This window comes from Solanum pennellii, chromosome 2 (assembly GCF_001406875.1).
Source record: "Solanum pennellii chromosome 2, SPENNV200".
Taxonomy (NCBI): Eukaryota; Viridiplantae; Streptophyta; class Magnoliopsida; order Solanales; family Solanaceae; genus Solanum; species Solanum pennellii.
The window spans coordinates 55,700,881-55,722,025 of NC_028638.1; the positions used below are offsets into that span (position 1 = coordinate 55,700,881).

General features: G+C 31.1%; 4 protein-coding genes across 6 annotated transcripts; all 4 read left to right on the forward strand.

The window, feature by feature from the left end:
• The first annotated feature begins 2,807 nt into the window (after positions 1 to 2,807).
• On the forward strand, positions 2,808 to 5,146 carry LOC107010184 (protein trichome birefringence-like 19). Its single transcript, XM_015209425.2, has 2 exons — positions 2,808 to 3,769; positions 4,201 to 5,146. Exons 1-2 carry the CDS (start codon positions 2,912 to 2,914, stop codon positions 4,963 to 4,965), a joined length of 1,623 nt encoding a protein of 540 aa, XP_015064911.1. The 5' UTR covers positions 2,808 to 2,911; the 3' UTR covers positions 4,966 to 5,146.
• Positions 5,147 to 7,203: 2,057 nt separating this feature from the next.
• On the forward strand, positions 7,204 to 10,715 carry LOC107011308 (protein trichome birefringence-like 19). 3 transcript variants are annotated; one of them, XR_003576712.1, is made up of 4 exons: positions 7,204 to 7,829; positions 9,172 to 9,985; positions 10,214 to 10,332; positions 10,603 to 10,715. XR_003576712.1 is itself a non-coding variant. In XM_015210743.2 (3 exons), exons 1-2 carry the CDS (start codon positions 7,341 to 7,343, stop codon positions 9,964 to 9,966), a joined length of 1,284 nt encoding a protein of 427 aa, XP_015066229.1. In that variant the 5' UTR covers positions 7,204 to 7,340; the 3' UTR covers positions 9,967 to 9,985; positions 10,214 to 10,552. The 3 variants fall into 3 exon arrangements, 1 of the variants encoding a protein (XP_015066229.1); XM_015210743.2 differs by lacking the exon at positions 10,603 to 10,715 and having other exon boundaries at positions 10,214 to 10,552; XR_001455861.2 differs by having other exon boundaries at positions 7,205 to 7,829; positions 9,172 to 10,332; positions 10,603 to 10,712.
• A 155-nt stretch (positions 10,716 to 10,870) lies between these two features.
• LOC107011310 (protein trichome birefringence-like 19) lies at positions 10,871 to 14,022 on the forward strand. The gene is made up of 2 exons (XM_015210744.2): positions 10,871 to 11,993; positions 13,042 to 14,022. The coding sequence occupies exons 1-2, from the start codon at positions 11,505 to 11,507 to the stop codon at positions 13,828 to 13,830; spliced, it is 1,278 nt and encodes a 425-aa protein (XP_015066230.1). The 5' UTR covers positions 10,871 to 11,504; the 3' UTR covers positions 13,831 to 14,022.
• Positions 14,023 to 16,800: 2,778 nt separating this feature from the next.
• Positions 16,801 to 18,801, forward strand: LOC107009275 (protein trichome birefringence-like 19). The gene is made up of 3 exons (XM_015208586.2): positions 16,801 to 16,958; positions 17,206 to 17,727; positions 17,883 to 18,801. Exons 2-3 carry the CDS (start codon positions 17,206 to 17,208, stop codon positions 18,657 to 18,659), a joined length of 1,299 nt encoding a protein of 432 aa, XP_015064072.1. The 5' UTR covers positions 16,801 to 16,958; the 3' UTR covers positions 18,660 to 18,801.
• Positions 18,802 to 21,145: the final 2,344 nt, after the last annotated feature.

A 21,145-nucleotide genomic window follows, 5' to 3' on the forward strand; every position in this document is an offset into this window, starting at 1 on the left:
GGGGTGAGGGGGAGGTGTGAATTTGGTTTTAGGTGACGTTTGGAGCAAAGTCAAGTGAGGGAGATAATGTGAATGAATAACGGTTGGATATCATGCAAGGAAGGCATTTTAACAGTTTTTAAAGTGGACCACGCATATTTTAGTCATATATGTAGTAAGAAAAAGACGTTGACTCCTTCTTTGATGAATCAAATAACCTTTTTTATTTCTTCATAAAAAATTACTCCTATTACATTTGGTCAAGATCACGGAAATAAGGGAAGGGAAATATGAGAGTTGAATTCATACTTTACAACTTGGTGAATAAGGAGAAGGAAAAAAAGAGACTTACAATTGCAATGTACACTAGAAATTGTTAGAAAATCTTTAATATAGAGATCTTCAATTGAACAGACACAAATGTTTTTTCTAAAGAATGTCTTATTTGGAAAATTCATTACTTAATTTCTATAAATAGAAGGAATTTTTTTGTATTTTCTTTTGTTTGATGTGTGATTAAAATAAAAGAATAAATGGAAAAATAATTTGAGTCAACAAGTTAAATTATTAATTAATCATTATTTAGTCTAAATTGACTCATACATTAAATAAATACTATCTTTTTTTGAAAAATCATCACTTAATTTCTATATATAGAAGGACTTTTTTGGATTTTAATTTATTTAATATACTATAATAAGTAAAAGAAGAAATGACAAATAATTTTTGAGTCAGCAAGTTGAATTAATTAATTAGTCATTATTTAGTCTAAATTGACTCATGCATTTTATCCAAACAAACATAGGAGAGGTAATACCCCAAAATTTATCGGGTCGACCCATCTTGAAATGGGTAACGATTGTCTAAACAGTTCCTTTATTTTTATTTTATTTTTTGTTTTTGCTGGAAAAGTATTACAGTCTTGACATTCAATAATATTGTAGTGGAACCGTTTGTTATTTTGTGTATATAATATGAAAACTTCTAGAAATACTACGGACATACTGTTGTTTCATGAAATATACTACTGCTATACATCAGCCTATCACAATCACCTAAAAGGGTATACAATTGTTCATATGAACATAGTATTTTTGTTGTGACCTAATCAAGCTTCTTTTCTTCATATTCAGATTTTAAATGTTAGAATTGATGAAATATAAATTTTAGTTCCGCTTGAGTAACCTAATCAAGCTTCTTTTTCTTTATATTCAGATTTTTCGAGTCTTTGCCCTTGTCATTCTTAAAATATTTGGTTTCATGTGGCTATTAAATTTGTGCTTCACATTTTTCTTCGTATTATTTTGATAGCGAGAGTTGATTAATTTGTCAAAAAAAGAGTTGTTGTTTTAATATTATAATACAGCACTAGAATTCATGACAAGAACAGATGAGATTCCATAAGACATGAAGAAAAATACAAAAAAGGGAAAAAAATGATAAACAAAAGAAGGTGAATGTACTTATCATTGATGGAGGCGGCAAACAGGCTTCATCAGTCCTCACCATAACTTTGGGTATATGTCGAGTACTCTTTTTGACAATTGATTGATTGAGCAGCTTAATTAATACTGAGACATATATTCTGCTCTGCAATAAAAGTGGACCAGAGGCCACAACTCTCTTTGATAAAAAGCAAACTCGATGTTGGTTCACGTGAATCGAGTAATTCTTATTCAGATGTTATATGTTTATAAATTTATTAAATATTTTACTTTGGATGATAGTTATTATTATATATCAATTTAAGATTTCTGCGGGAATTTATAAACTTTAAATTCTGAATCAAACTTGTGCTGTTTGTTTCTTTTCATTATTGTTCCTTCATTTATACCAATTATTTGAAGAGCTGTCATGAGATGGAGTGTGTTCATTACTGTCTCAACTATAATGTATATTGCTTAAGGAGCTATGGAGTTGATTTTGTGCATAGGATAGAAAAAGGTACAAGTATAACTCATATATACTGCAATTTTAATAAAGTATGTAATTTGTGTATTCCTGTAACTTAATGCTCGAAACAAGTTAGAACTTATTTAACTTCTTTTCTAGGTAATCAACTTGCTTTTATACACTATAAAATAAAAATATAAAAGTAATCTGTAGACAAAATAGTAGTAAAAATGACTGTTAAAATAATTGTACTCCATCAGTAATTTTTTATCAGTTCAGACTCAAAATAGGTCATATTTACTTTGATCAATCTATGATAACCTTATGAAATTAATCAATTGTAAGTTTTGATCCTTGATATATTTTTTCTTGATCTTAGAGGGCCAGCATTATAAGGGTACACTTTTTACTGTTTAGGAACCTCAGAAGATTCATTTAACAATTGGAGGTCTCTTAACAATAGGTCCAACTCATTCTGAATATTTCGAGTACGGCCCAATGTTTTCCTTGTATGTAGCTGACCCATCCAATAAGAGTTTTCAAAGTTGTATTCAACTATCCCAAAATGATCCGATAAGTACTTCAAAAAATATGAGACACAAAATAAAGCTAGGTATAATAATTTCTTTTTAATTTATCTAAGCTTTGATAAGCATTATTCATGCCTATACTGACGGGAGATACCTGATAGTATCTAAGGCATACAAAATTTAGCTAGTATAAAGTATAGACACAACGGTTATTAAAAAAAAAAAAAACTATCCCATAAAAAAATGTGTACTAGATTTAATGCTAGCTATATATCATAATAATATCATTACTAATTTCTTTGTTTTTGGCGCTTATGGTGTTACTAAGTTTTGGTTAAGAGATGACCACCACTTTGTTAATGAATTTAGCGCAACATGCGTAAACTTTCTTTCTTTAATATTTTCTTCACTCACTACCTCTCTTATTTTTCTTTCTTCTTCTTCTTCCATTTACTTTATAATTTTGTAGTAGTATTATTTTTTCTTAATGTCCATACAAAGCTTTCTCCATGAAGTTCCAATCCTCTGAACTTCCAATAGGGAAACCACAAGCACGAAGAAAAACCGCACCAAAACTTGCTCCTCTTATTGTCATTACCATCTTATTCACAATTATTCCTATTTACTATCCTTCTATACGTTATTCTTCTCAAAAGAAAATTTCAGAAGTTATTTCTTCTAATTCAGAAGATACAGTTCAGGTTGTTGATCATTTGGCTAATGATTTACAAGTCAATCATCCATGTCCCGTGGAGGACGTGCCCACGAAACCTTGTAACGTGCCCATAAAGGAAGAACAACAACAACAAGAACATGAACCAGAACAAGAACAACAACAGGAACAAGAAAAACCTGAAAAATTACCTGAAAAAGATGAGAAAAGTGTGACCACAAGTGACATAACAGATAAGGAAGTGCAACCCTTACCTAGAAAAAAACTCGATAGACATAATCAACATGCTAGAAAAACTGGACATCATCAGCGTGACTTCACGGTCCCTAAAGCCGTCCCAGAAAAAACAGATCAAAAGAAACAACTTAGCAATGACGATGTTAGAATTTCGTCATCTGAAGTATCACAAAGTAGTGCATCTTGCGACTTATTTTCAGGAGAGTGGGTGAAAAATCCAGAAGGACCTTATTATACAAATGATACATGTTATGCTATTCAACAACATCAAAATTGCTTGAAATTTGAAAGGCCTGATACTGACTTCTTGAAGTGGAGGTGGAAACCTGATGCTTGTGAGTTGCCAATTTTTGATCCTACTCAATTCCTGGAATTTGTTAGAGGCAAATCTCTTGCATTTGTTGGAGATTCTGTTGCAAGAAATCATATGCAATCATTGATATGTCTCTTGTCCAAGGTAACTTCTCCATCACGTAGCTGTTCGTTTTCATTAAATAGTTCTTAATTCTAACTGATCATTCATATTGTCATCTCAATGTCCTTACGAGGTAGTGGTGAGTTTCATTTACTCTAAGCTCAGCCCACACACAATTATGAAGTAAGATTGATCGCAATCTGAGCCGAACCACCCACCCTACCCAACCACCTATAGACGACTATCCTATAACCGTGTGATAAGGCTACAATAAATAAATTGAATCCTCATAAATATACCAACAGAAGTTTAAGGTTTGGTCTTTGAGGTACTGAGACATAAACTTGAAGTTTTGCATATTAAAAACTCATTGTAAAAGACAAGTTCTTTGAAAACTGAAAGGAAAAGATTATGTTTAGTAAATCAATGAAAACAGACTTTGGTTTTTCAAATTATTTTCTATTTTCTTTCAGGTTGTATATCCAGAGGATGTTTCAGAAACACAAGACGAAAACAGACGTTGGATCTACAAAGATTACGACTTCAACATTTCCATGTTTTGGGCACCCTATTTGGTAAAAACTGAAAAAACCGACCCAAATGATGTCACACAACCCTTCAATTTGTATCTTGATGAATTCGACGAATTCTGGACTAAACAAATCCAAGGTTTTGATTATGTTATTATATCTGCTGGCCATTGGTTTTTCCGTCCAACAATGTTTTACTTAAATCGTCGCCTTGTTGGTTGCCTCTACTGTCCGCAATCGAACGTTAACCATGTAACATCGTATTTCAGCTACCGACGGGCTTTTCGGACCGCATTTCGGGCTATTAATAGCCTGGAAAACTTTAAAGGTGTAACGTTTTTGAGGACTTTTGCCCCGTCGCATTTTGAGAACGGGCCTTGGGATAAAGGAGGAGATTGTGCAAGGACTAAACCGTTTAAGAGGAATGAGAAGAAACTTGAAGGTTATAATTTGGAGTTTTATAAGATTCAATTGGATGAATTAAAGATTGCACAAAGAACAGGGAGAAGAAGGGGGTTGAAATTTAGGTTGTTTGATGCAACACAACCTATGTTGTTGAGACCAGATGGTCATCCTAGTAAATATGGTCGATATACTAATCCAAACGTTACAGTACCTAATGATTGTGTTCATTGGTGTTTGCCTGGACCAATTGATGCTTGGAATGATTTCTTAGTAGAATTGTTGAAAAGAGAAGTCGGAGATTAATCATTTGTGTGGAAAAAAAAAATCTGTCTTTTAGGATTTTCTGGAAATACCATTGTAAATTTTATCTTTTGGATTTATTCCATAGTACGACTTATAATAGACTATACTATGTAGATATGATGCTTAGTGTATTAGTTTTTTCATACTATAATAAATGCATTAGATGAAATGTTATCTCGTCTATGGTATTTCTCTCATTTGGAAATTAGTATATCTTCAATTTGAATCAGTTGGTGTTTAATAAATTTTAAGTGAATATATATATATATATATATATATATATATTTTAAAATATTATCTAAATATACAATTTATTTTATAATATTCTGTAAAAATTTTAATCATTTAAAAAAGTTATAAAAAATTTCTATCTTTTTAATACATTACTTTGCGATGTACCGAGATGTTGAGTGATATATGAAGACCGAAAGCAATATATCGGAACATTAAGTCATATATCCAAAATGGGGATGTTTTCGGATGTATTTGGATTCAACCAAATTTAAGAAATTTTATAATTTGAAAAAGAATAAGAATATAATGTAATTAGCTCTTAACACTATATAATTTGTGTAAAATTTCTTCTTTTTTTTCGCTTAACTTTCTAATTAGAATTGTTTGTACGATATATGTTCAAGATCAAAAGTTTAACAGTTATTTGGTTATATTTTATATTCTTTAATTTAATATTATAAAATTCAAAAAAGTCTTTACTCTTTTACTTTTTAGTATCAAGACAAAATCAGACAAATAAATCAATATAATATTCGTTATTTCCTAGGATCGTTTGGTTACGGTATATGAAACATCATATTCATATTCATGTAATATAAAAAATTGCATTAACTTTACTATATTTGATAAAATAATTTGTATTAGATATAAAAGTCCAATAGTTTATACCATGTTTGGTTAATAAAAATTTAAATATTGTTGTATAATGTTATTTATGTATTAATTTATACGGTGTTTGGTTGCATTTTTTGTAGTCCTTCATAATTAATACTAACATAATTTATGGGAAAATTTATGCAGAGTAAAAGATTGAATAAGTTATATGAATATTAATTATACATTTATTAAAATGATAATTACATATTTACTCTTTTAATTTTTTTTAATTTAAAACTTTGTTCTTTCCTATAGTTTTTATTTCTTTTTTATATATATTCCACTTTCATTTCTTTTAATTTATATTTTATTTTTTTTAGTTAGAAATTTTACTATTTCTCTATCTACATTTGTTTATTTTATTTTATTTTATATATAGATCATTTTATTTCTTTTTATATATGCATTGTTTTTATTTATTTATGCAAATAAAATATTTTTTTAATATAAAAAATTTAATTATCTATTTTTTGACGATACATCTGCTAATCAAATATTATCATTATATATAATTTAATACATTTCACATTTTATTAGCATGTATTATTATTTTGCAAATAATACATATTAATAATTTACGATAAGTTCAATTTTCAATAGCTAATAATTCATGTGTTGTGATCACTACATAACTAAATAATATCTACATAACTAATATTTATATAATTAATGCCTGCATAATTAAACCTAAAATAACTAAATTTTGCATAACTAATACATGCATAATGAAAGCCTGCATAACTGTACATGCATAACTAAACCCCGCACAACTAATACATGTATAACTAATGCCTACATAACTCTAACCAGTAACCAAACACCTCGTAAATAATCTTCGTTGGTGAAAATTTTACATACTACTAGATCAATCCATAAATAAAAAATTGAAAATACGGGTTCCTTAGTTACCTCTATATACTGGAGACAACTAATGAGCCAGCAGTTCCGCCCACACGTTTTGCCAAATAAATTATTTACAACACTAGTGATTGATACATATGAGTCACCGACACTAGTACCAACATCATTGCACATTGTACCACCAAAATTTCATTTTTTTACTTGCATTCTTCCCTACGTTTCACATACGGGACCGCAAGAAGCTTCGGGACACAGCTAAAAGTCATTTTTAAGAATGACAAACTACTCAGAAAGTATTAAAAAATCTCATTAATTAATTCGTATTCAAAATCTCTAATTACATTTTTAATGGTTTTATAACATGATCATAATATACTAATACAAATAATTACATAACGAGGGCATATTAATTACATTTGCTAATTGATGAGGAATTAGTACTTAGTAGAAAGAAGCTTAAAATATGTGATTAGCACGTTCATAGAGTCAACATACATGTGCTAACTGGCCCTCTATTCATTACATCCACTATGTAATTTTTACATTTTTTTTTCTCCTTTCTTCTTTCTCTCATCTCTACTTTCCTTTTTCAACTCTCCATTGAGGAAATTTCCACAAAAAAAATGGAGCTTCCCTTTGGGAAATACTCCACTTCAACCCAAAGAACCCCAAGAATATTCTTACTTTTAGTTTTAGCAGTTGTCGTTTTGGGTATTATCCCTCTTTATCACCCATTTAATTGGTACCCAGCAGATTTAGCAGCCCAACATCCCTCTGAAATTTCACCCAATTACCATGCTGCTGAGGAGCAAAAGATAAAGATTAAAGAGCCGGAGACATGCGATATCTTCACCGGCGAATGGGTCTGGAATCCGGATGCTCCATATTACACGAATATGACCTGTTATGCGATCCATGAACACCAAAATTGTATGAAGTATGGGAGACCCGATACTGATTATTTGAAGTGGAGATGGAAGCCTAATGGGTGTGAGTTACCCATTTTCGACCCGTTTCTGTTTTTAGATTTGGTTAGGAACAAATCGTTGGCACTTGTCGGTGATTCAGTTGGAAGAAATCAAATGCAGTCGTTGATATGCCTATTGGCTCGGGTACCCTTTCTTTTCTCTGCAAATAGTATTAATATAACTTCAATTTGAACAAAGTACTTGCTGATCTATGGTTCTCCCTACTTCTACAATATAATGATTTAGTTTATCTTAGTTTTGTTTAGCCCTAGCTTGGATTAACTACATAAATTAGGGTTAATTGAAGATTTGAGCTACCAATGGCTAGAATTTTTCATGGTTTAGTTGAAATTTCATGGACGCCATTGATAGGTCAACGATACTGTTTTCCGGCATGAGGATGTGAAAGGTAGTAAAATGTGGAGGAATAATGGGAAAGGTTTGATCATGAACAGTAAAATGGAGGACTGGAAATGTAAATCTTTTAGCTCAAGGGCCCTGGATAACCTCGTGAGTATAAAATGTGATAGAGTGCGGTATGACGTCGTTTTATCTAATCTAAACTGTTCAAAGTACTAGATGCCAAATCTAATCATAAACACACATTATTGAAACTTTATATTGTCTTTCCTTCCTTCTATTTTAGGAATTTGTTATAATATGGTCATTCTCATTTTTGGAAGTGATTTACTCTAGTTCCTACAAAGTTCTCATTTCATTTCCGTTTCAATTTGTTTGTCTAACTTAAGTTGAAACAAACTTTAAAAAGTAAAAAAACTTTTTGAATGTTGTGGTCTTTAAACTAAAGATATATAAGATGCACTAAAATGTCTCTTAATCTTGTGATCTTAAATATGTATATGGAAAGTTGAAATTAAAAAGTTGTCAAAAGAAAAAAAAAGCATTCTTTTTAAACGGATTAAATGAAAAGTAAAACAAACAAATTGAAATTGGACTACGGGAGCATTGATCATCCCTCAAAAGATTAAGTAGTACTACAAGAAAAGAAAAGCAGAGACATACCAAAATATGGGAACATTGGGGGCCGGCATGAAATTTGTTATATTGCATTTTAATCCTCAGGAAATTTCTTTTGTTCCCAATATTATTAGTTATAACAAGACTATTTAGTTAGATCCAAAGAGATTTTCATATTTAACTATTGCTTAGAATAAGTATTTTGCCAGATTAGAGAACCCAAGCCTGGTAACTGGGTTCGTTATCTGTAATAAGTTAATTGTGCCCTTTTGCAGATCTACTTGACTTGATCATTAACAAACATGACCAATGGTTCTTATATCAGTTAATTAGTACAACATTTTATATTAAGCCCGAGAATCACAACCTGGAATCTGGATTCTTGCTAAACACTGCACTTGCCTCTGCATGTGCCTATATTAGCTTTAAACTAATCCTAAAATAAATTGAAGTGTGAATGATCAAAGAAGTGAGAAAAATTTTGATCTTCTTTTCTGTTTCTCTTCAGGTGGAATATCCTGTCGATATATCTGATAATCCAGATGAAGCTTTCAAAAAATATAAATACACAACTTACAACTTTACATTAGCAACATATTGGTCACCATTTTTGGTGTCAACAAAAGAAGCTGATGCAGATGGTCCAAGCCATACTGGAGTTTACAATCTTCACCTTGACAAAGCAGATGAGAAATGGACCACTGAAATTGAAAGATATGACTACGTCATCTTAAATGCAGGCCACTGGTTTGCCCGGATCAGTGTATACTTTGAGAACAACCAACGAGTTGGCTGCCGGTACTGTGGTATACCAGATGTTTCTGAACTCCCTATTACCTATGCCTACCAAAAGGCATTCAGAACTGCTCTTAAAGCGATCAACAATTTAGAAAATTTTAAGGGGGTGGCAATTCTTAGGACTTTTGCACCTTCTCATTTTGAAGGTGGGGAATGGAACAAGGGAGGTAATTGTGCAAGGACAAGGCCATATGGAAGTAACGAGACTGCGTTGGAGGGTCAAAGCTTGGAACAATACAGGATCCAAGTTGAAGAGTTTAAGGCTGCAGAGGAAGAAGGGAAGGGGAAGGGGAAGAAATTCAGATTGATGGACACAACACAAGCCATGTTGTTGAGACCAGATGGTCACCCAAGTAAATATGGGCATTGGCCAAATGCCAATGTTGTATTATATAATGACTGTGTTCATTGGTGCTTGCCTGGTCCTATTGATTCTTGGGCTGATATTTTGTTTCATATGTTCAAGATGGAGAGCACCAAATCCCTAGAGGAAAAGCTTGAATGAGAGAGCCAAATCATACAATGTACTCTGATTTTTTTAGTTGCTTCATTTATTTTTAGAATGGTTGTGAATTACAGAGGAACTCTGTTACATGGATCGTTATGGTTGAGTTGCAAATGTAACTATAGTACTGTTAGAAAAGTTGGGGCAAAAGAAGCCTTGTTGAATTTTTATAGAGCTGATGATATTTCTGCCCCATTATTCAAAGGTATATGGTTCAAGTTTACCAAAGTCAGCTCATTACTTGCAGGAATGGAATATTTCTGGTAAGACAGGGACTCATATTGACGGAATTACAAGACATGGTTACGTTACTGAAGATATTTTTTGCATGGTGGAACTTGGAAGCAGTGGTTTTGCCGTGGTAAGGTATGGTATTGAAAACTTCGATTTCATAATTATGGCTTACGTTTTTTAAAATTGCTATATTATTATCATTCCAAACCCAAACCTCGCCAATTGGGGGCTTGTTGTATATTACTACTGTCGACTCTTTTGGATTTATAGGTTGAAGAAACAAAAAGTTTCGTTTTTTGTTATGAAGTTCAATTTTTTTGAGATCAAGGAAGACATATTTATTAATGGTGAATGACAGAATGGGCAAACAAGCTTCAATTTTTTTCTATTTTAATGGTGCAGGTACATATGGACGTTTTGTACTTCGATTTTATTCATTCGAATTTCAATTTTGGATTTTTCAAGAGTGTACCAACTACCGAATACTTGTACTAATTCAATTCCGTTTTATACTGTTTGTTCTTTTAAAGTTAGCTTTTTCAATATTTAATTAAATGAAATGACATAATACACAACAGCCAGCACTAATCAGTAAGCAGCAGCTGCGGACAACTAAACAGCAACAGCAACGACGAAATTATGAACTGAAAATTTGAGAGGCAGCACTATAGTATGAGGTAATTAGGGATTTGGACTAATTTAAAATTGGGCATCGACATATCAGATTAGTTCGATTAGATTTAATTTCGATACTCATGCCTACCTTATGTGAAAGAAAAAAAAAAGGAAAGGACTAAAAAAAAATGAGGTTGAAATGGTGAGGTGGAGATAACTAATCTGCAACCGCACGTTATGCGTAATAAATTTTTCAAATCACTAGCATGGTTAAAATGAGCCACCCAACTCACTGACAAGCCTCATACCTTGTTAATGTTATAGTACCATCACCATAGCATATTGTACCACCACCTTTTCTCCCTCAACCCTTTTCCCTGCCTAGGTATTAACAAATCCACAGAAGCTTCGTGTGACACAAAGCTCAAACTCATTTATAAAAAATGAATACTTCTAGGCGGTGAGAACATTTTACTATTCAAATTTTTTGGATTAATTATTTTGTAGAGGGTCCAAATGACAAGAAAAAATTAGGATTATCAAGTCACAAGTGTCAACATACATGAGAAAGTGCTGTCCCCTTAATTCATGCACTCTGCATCTTTAACAACTTACTTTTCTCCGTGATTTCTGTCAGCTACTACTACTTTCTTTTTGAAATTTCAATAGAAGAAAATTAATCCTCAGAAATGGACCCTCCCTTTGGGAAATACTCCACTTCAGCTCAAAAAACCCCAAGTATATTTATACTTTTAATTTTAGCAGTTGTTGTTCTGGGTCTTATCCCTCTATACCACCCATTTAATTGGTACTCAGGAGGCTTAAGAATCCGAAATCCGTCTGAAATTTCACCCACGTACTTCCCTTTGGAGGAGCAGAAGATAGAGTTTAAAGAAGCAGAGAAGTGTGATGTTTTCAGTGGAAAATGGATCTGGAATCCGGATGCTCCATATTATACGAATGTGACTTGTACTGAAATCCATGACCACCAAAACTGTATGAAGCATGGAAGACCCGATAGTGATTATTTGAAGTGGAGATGGAAGCCTAATGAGTGTGAGCTGCCAATTTTCAACCCGTTTCAGTTTTTGGATTTGGTCAGAAACAAGTCGGTGGCAATTGTGGGTGATTCAGTTGGAAGAAACCAAATGCAGTCGTTGATATGCCTCTTGTCCCGGGTATTATTCTCTTCCTCTGAATTTTCTGTTGATAGTAGTGCTGATTTAAGCTGACTGAAAATATATTTCAAATTAGTTGTTTTTTTACAAAATTATTTTATTTTTTAAACAATAAGTGTGATATTCATAATTTTTTTTTAAAAAATAATTTGATCCATAAAGTATTGTGCTTTAATAAAGTTTGAAATGCTAAATAATAAATATGATGTAAATAATTTATTCAAATACTTATATCAATAATTATTTTTATGACTCAAACATCTAATCTATATTATCAATAAATTAAGATAAAAAGAAATATAGGATTAATGAGGAATATGGTCATCAACAGTAAGGTGATGGAAGGGAGCCCTTGGAGGAATCAAAGTCTAGTCACAAACCACTATCAAATTATATTATAGTAACCATTTAACTACAAATTATTGAAAATAATAATCTTTTGTCCTTAATTCTCGGCGAAATTTTTAATAAAATAGTCATTCTCATGCCAGAAATGGTTTCCTTCTGGTCCAAAAAAAAGTTTTTTTTTCTTATTTCATTACTCAATACCTAAAAAGAAATTAAAATAAAGAAAAGCATTACTACAAGAAAAGAACAATAGAGACTAACGACAATAGGAGGAACATTGGGGGCCAGCGTCAAATTTGTCATATTGCTTTTTAATTCTCAGAAAATCTCTTAGGGTCCCCAAAATTATAAAGAGATTTTCTCCTTAAAATATATAATGCTTAAAAAAAACAATGTGAAAAATGTCGATACAAAATCAAGATGATTATGCCCGATTTGTTTGACTAATTAAACCATTAATCAACAATTATTGACAGTAGTCCTTATATTAAACAATTTATTTCCGGCAATTGCTGCCGACGCTTTGGGCTTGTTTGGTACCAATATGGGGATTTAACAGTGTATAAATAATTTTTGAATAAACTAATATCTCTAATTAAACATAGGATAAATAACTCTATATTTTATTTCAGGATTATTAATTTCTAAATAAAAATCAAAGAAGTGATAAAAACAATTGATCTTCTTTTTGTGTTTATAGGTTGAATATCCTGTTGATATTTCTGACAATCCAGATCAATCTTTCAAAAAGTACAAATACACAACTTACAACTTCACTCTAGCAATGTATTGGTCACCATTTTTGGTTTCAATAAAAGAAGTAGATGCAGATGGTCCATGCCATACTGGACTCTACAATCTATACCTAGATGAAGCAGATGAGAAATGGACCACCAAAATTGAGGGATATGACTACATTATCTTAAACGCTGGGCACTGGTTTGCGCGGTGCAGCATCTACTATGTAAACAACCAACGAGTAGGGTGCAGATACTGTGGAATACCAAATGTAACTGAACTTCCATCTACCTATGCCTACCAAAGGGCATTCAAAACTACTCTTAAAGTCATCAACAATTTAGAAAATTTTAAGGGTGTCGCTATTCTTAGGACATTTGCGCCTTCTCATTATGAAGGCGGGAACTGGAATGAGGGAGGTGATTGTGCAAGGACAAGGCCATATGGAAGTAATGAGACCGCGTTGGAGGATCAAAGCGTGGAGCAATACAGGATCCAAGTGGAAGAGTTTGAGGTCGCGGAGAAAGAAGGGAAGATGAAGGGGAAGAGATTCAGATTAATGGATACAACGCGAGCCATGTTGATGAGACCAGATGGTCACCCAAGTAAATATGGGCATTGGCCAAATGAAAATGTGGCAAATGACTGTGTTCATTGGTGCTTGCCTGGTCCTATTGATTCTTGGTCTGATTTCTTGTTTCATATGTTCAAGATGGAGGCCATCAGATCCCTTGAGGAAAATCTTCAATGAGAGAGCAAAATTTACAATGTACTCTGATTTCATTTATATTTAGGATTCATGTTTCAGTCATCTAAAGAGGAACTCTGTTTCTTGGATATATAGTTATGTTGCCGTGAAGATGCAACCATAGCCCTGTTTTAAAAAATGTTGGAAAAAGACGTCGCTTCTTGAATTTTATAGAACTGTCGATGTTTTACTAAACGCATTAAGCACATGCAAAGTTTACAGGAAAAGAATTAATGTAAAGAGAGGTTACGAGGATTGGCATTTGACTGAGGTCTAGGAAGAATAGAATATACACAGATCTTATCCTTATCTTGACAGATAAAGAGATTACTTTGAGAAAGCAAACTAATGAAAGCAATTCAGGAGAGGAAAAGCAGTATAAAATATGAGTAAATATAGTAAGAGTGCTTTTGGTATGATTTTTGTTTGATGAATTCAAAGTTAAAATATTTGGTTAAACCTCAATTGTGGAATATGTTTGCTCCAAATAAAAGGTTTGAATTTTTTCCCACCAAATAAGAAAAAGTAACTTTCATAAGCGGAAGTTTCATTACAAATATTTCAAAGTAACGTTAATCCATAATACTTGTTTCAATCAACATGACCATTATTGCCATCTTTTTATTCTAAAAATATTCAAGAAAACATGTATTATACTCCTACACAATGTCACTATTTTAAACGAGACAGCTACTAATATAATAATAATAATTTTAAAAAAAACAATTATACATAGAAAACCCACAATCAATCACCTAACTCTTATTATTTCTCAACGAAAGATAATACAGATTTACCAAAAAAACAATGTTTATAGAAATTATGAAAACTCCTTATTCTAGAATATATTTGAAGCTATTTTCCGTGTAGTATTCGAACTAGTTTAGGAAAATTCGGTGAAGCCTGCGGTCCCCTCTTATTTGGTCCATTGCAAACATAACACTACTCACTAATCATCACATGTTTCTTATTCCTGGGGCCTACTTCAATACTCAAACACTATACATTTATACTCATACCCCATGTTATTAATCATCACATAATTGTTATTCCTTTGGCCTACTTTAATACTCAATCAGACATCAATAATTGTGAACAATATTTTAATACTAAAACAATAATAGTATGTTTTTCATGAAAAATTTGAATTCCTTCCTAAAAAATTCTACACCACATATCATTAGATTGTGTATTGAATTTTGATTTGTAAATCTTAATGAAATGATTTCTTTTATGTGCTTAAACAATGATGCTAATTTTATAACAGTTGCAAAACAAATTACAAGGCAAAAGTTTGTACAAGCACTCATTAATTTTTGGGCAGACTAATTTCTATATTTTTCCCTTTCTAATGATCGTGTTATTCATTCGTTTGAGACATGTCTTTCAATTCGTTTAAGATGCACTTAAAATACGATCATTTGAGAAATGAATTTAAAACTTGATAAATGATAAGTTAGATCGCATAAGCAACAACCATAAAACAGTACTAGGGTACATTTAGGGGAAGGATCGAACCATTAGAAATCATAATTTTATTCTGTATTTTTATAAGAAATTATTTTCCAAACTCGAATTTGTGACCTCCTGATTATACGAGAGAATTTAATGAAAAGATTCCCTGCATATGGGACCAACTGTAGCCCACAAGTCACAAGGCAACAATATAGGGTCAAGTTAGTTAATTGAATGTCATATCTTAATATAGAAAGTAGGTCCCTCCAATGGAAGACAAGTCACCAATAGGCTAAATCTATTTGATCAATTTGCACTGTTACAGTAGTTCAAATTTAGAAGTTTCTGATTATATTACCAATTTCTCGATTTTTTCGAATCATTCGTAAAAAACTATAATCAAGGTAAAAATAAATAAAACATGTTTTACCTAATGATTAATGAAGTATACTATACTTTGATGAAAATTTGCAGAAAGAACAAGAGTTTGACAGCTAAAACTGACGATTATACTAACACTAATAACTCAATAAGATTTGTCCTCTTTTGAATAATATATAAATAAATAAAATAGAATGCCAGCTGCTAAATCCACTCTTATTGGGTATGTTTGTCTTGCAAGAGAAAAATAAAAGTTGTTCATGAATCACAATCAAAATTTTATTTTAATTGAAATAAATATTTCAATTTTCAACTCTTATGATACGTACTCTTCTGAATTATTAGTGTTCTTGTTGTTTTTTTCTTGTTGTATTATCTTATCACATAAAAGTAGGACATGTTAGAGACCAGTACACACTTTTTTCAAGTGGATGGTCACTTCGTCCGAACCCTCTACGTCGAAAAATTATATTAATAGATATTAAATTATTATGTATATTTATTTTTTTATATTTTGAATTTGTTGGTGAAAAATCAACTTTCAAATTTGGAATCCTAAGCCCTAAGGGAACTATTTTTTTTAATTAATGGCGGATCACACGTGAAAACTAAGTACTTTATGAAAAGGCAAAAATAGTGCAGAGATAAGAAGAAGCTAATTAAAAGCAATGCAAAGTACTCAGGATATATCATCATTCAGCTAATTGCCACCAAGTTACGCCATGTTTAAGTCTCCAACAACCTATTTTTTACCTTTTTCCTCTGCAAGTTATTGAAATTGGATAACATAATCATTATTCAATTACTTCGTCCGTCTCAAAATAAGTGTTGTTCTATCTCATTTCATTTCATGTGCATTAAGAAAAATAATAAATATACCTATTTATTAGATAGAATTTCTTTTGAGAATCATCCACTATTAAGAAGAAGTGTTTTGTTAATATACTCGGAAACAATTACTACTATTTTTGTCCTGAATGCTTAAAGTAACTTATTTTGGGACAAAAAAAACAAGTACTAATTAAGTAAGGCTTTAGGGTCGGTATCAGTAAGTTGTGAATAAGTTCTATTAATGATAGTAAGACATTTCGTGTGAACCTAGAAAAAGATGGTTTAAGAAAAGGAAAGATAATTGAAGTTTACTATGTATATCTATTAAACATACAAGTTATGTTAAAACATTCAGATAAACCTTTGTAGCAGAAATGTGGTTCTCAATATATTATATTTTACATTAATTTGGTCTCCAACTCTCAAGAATCTAGTGGTTTTCACTATCTGTTGAAGTATAACAGGTAATGTTTCACTTTAATGACAAAGCATGTACAACTCAACATGTACATATAATATGCTTCTAGTTACAATTATTATATTGTAGAATCAGAGTATTATTCAATTTTGAAAGAGTCTTATCAACATAATAATAATCATTTAGTCCATAATACCAAACATATAAACAGTAAAAGTAGCTTATTTCTATCATTGATAGTCCTATTATATAACTTGCTCACAAAAATTTGATCTTTGTAACATCACTTGCAGATGAAGGGTGGTGTAGCAGAGTTGTTTGATAGCTTTAGAAAAGTTGTTCTACCAATCGCGACGTTACTGCTTTTACTCAAAATTAGCTACTCTTCATTTGATTCTACCACTGATTCTTTGCTGCAAAATCTTGAATCAAGTCAAAATGGATCAATCCCTCTTGATCAGCCAGAGCAAGTTTCTCCAGGAATTACTAGTGCTAGTCCTAGCACTAACTATTCGGCGAAAACAGGGATAAGGCAGCAAACATGTAACATCTTTGTGGGAAAATGGATACCATATCCAAAGGGACCATACTATACAAATGAAACAAACTGTGTGATCGATGATCGACAGAATTGTATGAAATTTGGAAGACCGGATAGTGATTTCATACACTGGAGATGGAAGCCAAATGATTGTGAGCTTCCACTGTTTGATGCTACTCAATTTCTGCAAATTGTTCGTGGAAAAACTTTGGCTTTTGTTGGAGACTCTCTAGCAAGAAATCAAATGCAGTCACTGGTGTGCCTTCTATCTAATGTAAGCATTGAGTTTTTGTGCTTCTATGTTTTGTGCTATGCCTAAATTTCATCATTCTATGATATATAGTTACTACAATTGTTTAAAACATGCTAAATGTCATAATTCAGATAACAGAATTGGCAAAATCATCAGCTAATATGTTTATATCTCAGGCGTCCATTCCTGTAGACGTATCGGAGACTACAGACACAAAATTCAGGCGATGGTTGTATAAAGATTACAACTTTACAATCATGGCCCTCTGGTCTCCGCAGTTAATCAAATCCTATGACTCAGATCCTACTGGGGATCCCTATTACAGTCTCATGAATTTGTATCTTGACAAGGCTGATGATGTCTGGGCAAGTCAGGTTGACAAAGCTGATATTATCATAATCTCTGGAGGCCAATGGTTCTTTAGGCCATTTTTGTACTACGAAAACGATCAGCTCATGGGATGTCACAAATGCAATCAAAAGAATGTTACAGAACATACTCATTACTATGGATACAGAATGGCGTTTCGTACAGCTTTCAAGACCCTTTTAAACCTGAAGAAATTAAAGGGTCGATTGGTAATGCTAAGGCCATTCTCCCCTGCACATTTTGAGAATGGGGATTGGAATAACGGAGGGAATTGTAATAGAACAAGACCATTCAAGAATGAAGAAATGAAGTTGGATGGATACGAATTGAAGATGTATATGACTCAATTGGAAGAATTTAAGGCAGCAGAAAAAGAAGGTAGAAAAAGGGCTAGTGTCAAATTCAAATTGCTAGATACAACTGAAGCAATGGTAATGAGACCAGATGGACATCCAAATCATTATGGACATTGGCCAAATGAAAAGAAATTGCCTGATTGTGTACATTGGTGTATGCCAGGCCCTGTTGATACTTGGAATGAGCTTTTCTTAGCAACTTTAAAGATGGAAGGAGATGAATTATAGAAACAGAATTTGGTAACAAACATATAATAACTTTTTCAAATGTTTGTGTAATTTGTTTTAGGAAAAAGGGTATAGGTTTTTTAAAGAAGTTTTATATCAATATATATTTTGAGTAATCAAAGCTTCACAATTTGAAACTCTGCCTTATGTATGTTAGTAGTTAAGATATAAACTCCGGTTTTGCTATAATTCAGATAATATATTCTCAGGCCAAATCCCTCGATCTTGAATATCAGTTAAATTATTTGAAAAGGTGGATATAAATTAAATGGCACCGACCAAATAGTTGCTCCATAAAGGTTGTTAAATAAAATATTTCATAATCTACCATTATCAATTAAATTACTAATCTAAAATGTATACTTTATATATACATGGTATATAGAGTTTTATACCATAAATCAAGAAATCTTTCTTTGTATGTGGAGCTATAATTGGAATTTCCTATATTAGTGTTAACAAAATTAAATGCATGTTAAAACACATTTTTACTTTTCTATAAAACTCCGACATATTCATCTATCACTCTATCCATAAACAAGTATATGGTAGTATATATTATACAATTTCTTTGAAGAAGTTTATATATTATTGTACTTATATATATATATATAAAAAAGTATTCTATGTGTTATTTATATTTATTCATATTTGAAAATATATTATCGTATTCGTGTATAATGTATTATGTATATTGAAGAAGCATAATAAGTTGTTCATAACTTATTTATATATCGTATACTATATATCAACTTAAAATTTATATTGAGTTATTTTTAATTTCATGGGAAAGTAAGAAAATTGAAGAATAAATATGTGACTGGTAAAAAGGAAGCCAAGTTTTATGGGATCTATACTTTGATTATAATTCTTTTCATTTTAATGCATTTTATAGAGATATTTAGGAATATGAAAATTTGTACAGAATGTAAGTTTTAAAAATAGAATATAAAGAGAAGTTACAGGAGTACACACTTTTTATTTAACTTATTTTTATTATCCTCTATTACTTTTAAAAATCTCCAAAATTCCTTATTTTTTTAATGTATTTGAGTTACATATTAATGTATTCGAGTCAGTATTTAATGTATCACAACTACTATTAATGTATTCGAGCTTCAATTATTGTATCCATTTTTTTAATTTCTAAGGAACTTAGGTAATTAAAAACTTATTAGGAATAGATGATAATTTCATATTAAAACTATGGGATTTATATAATTTACACAAAACTATACAAAATACTTGTATGTTTTAAAAAGGAGGGTATTTGTGTAATTGCCAAAAGACAAACACAATTTGGTCCATTTGTTATGGACTGGATTTTCAGTCCAACCAAGTCTTTAAGTTAATAACGGCATAGTTTAATTTATTTACGTAAATATAGTTTCAATTTTTTTGTCATAATTAATGAGACCCACTATCTATTTGTGTACAGGATAAAAATATCATTCAAAAAATTTTATATAATTTTATTCAAAATCAATTTTATCTAGCCTATTCTCATTCCATATCTTACTCCTAAAGTTACTCTTCCCTTCTAATTTGAATTTCGATTGAAAATTTTTTTACCTTCTTCCTTCGATGTTCTTCCACTTTTCGCAGATTACCGCCAAATTCATGGCTTTCAATATTTTTTTTCTTGATTCCTTCTTCAACAATTGTATATGTAGTATGATTGTTAGTTTTTTCATATTTTTTTTTTAAAAAAATCTTTATTACTTTTCAATTCTTTATTGTTGATAATCCACCTTCGTTTCAATCGGATTAACTAAGGATTTTGAGATCAATGTAGGGTTTATGGCAAAAAATAAACAAGTTCAAGTTGAACAATCTATTGAAGTATTGAGATCCATAAAAAAATGACCCAATAGCAATAAATCTAGCGGCATTAAGATTGTTGAAGTGGAAGTACGAGAAAAGCCATAAACATTGATTCAGAGGAGATTGAATCAGCCTCATCAGAACTGGACAAATTTGAAGAATATCGGGAACATCATGTAGTGCAATTTATATACAAATTACAATTTATGTATATAGTGGGTTGTATATTAAGTTAATATTTACAAAGTATTATGAGACATTTCTTAATTGTATATTCTATTAGTTGTATACCAATTACTAAAGTTAGGTATATAGTGGGTTGTATATTAAGGTAACATATACAAAGTCTTACGAGGCAATAGCTATTTGCATACAATTATGTAATTTTGTGTAAAATAAATTTGTTAAAATCACACTATTATACATATACAAAATTATAATACATTATACAAATTCGTTGATATATACAAAAATTATGAATATAATAAAATATTGTATATATAAACGTTACACACTCAAATATACAAACCTATATATACAATTAACAAATTAATATTATACAATCAGTTTAATCATTAAAATTTTATTGTAAAAAATATATGAAATCACAGATGCACATATATAACTATAATATATATACCAAAATTATTGTACATTATATA

Excerpts from the sequence above, each read along its gene's own strand:
- LOC107010184 (XM_015209425.2), top strand. The coding sequence starts at position 2,912 with ATGAAGTTCCAATCCTCTGAACTTCCAATAGGGAAACCACAAGCACGA. Across the intron at positions 3,770-4,200 it reads TGATATGTCTCTTGTCCAAG|GTTGTATATCCAGAGGATGT; the intron begins GTAACTTCTCCA and ends ATTTTCTTTCAG.
- LOC107011308 (XM_015210743.2), top strand. The coding sequence starts at position 7,341 with ATGGAGCTTCCCTTTGGGAAATACTCCACTTCAACCCAAAGAACCCCA. Across the intron at positions 7,830-9,171 it reads TGATATGCCTATTGGCTCGG|GTGGAATATCCTGTCGATAT; the intron begins GTACCCTTTCTT and ends GTTTCTCTTCAG.
- LOC107011310 (XM_015210744.2), top strand. The coding sequence starts at position 11,505 with ATGGACCCTCCCTTTGGGAAATACTCCACTTCAGCTCAAAAAACCCCA. Across the intron at positions 11,994-13,041 it reads TGATATGCCTCTTGTCCCGG|GTTGAATATCCTGTTGATAT; the intron begins GTATTATTCTCT and ends TTGTGTTTATAG.
- LOC107009275 (XM_015208586.2), top strand. The coding sequence starts at position 17,206 with ATGAAGGGTGGTGTAGCAGAGTTGTTTGATAGCTTTAGAAAAGTTGTT. Across the intron at positions 17,728-17,882 it reads TGGTGTGCCTTCTATCTAAT|GCGTCCATTCCTGTAGACGT; the intron begins GTAAGCATTGAG and ends TTTATATCTCAG.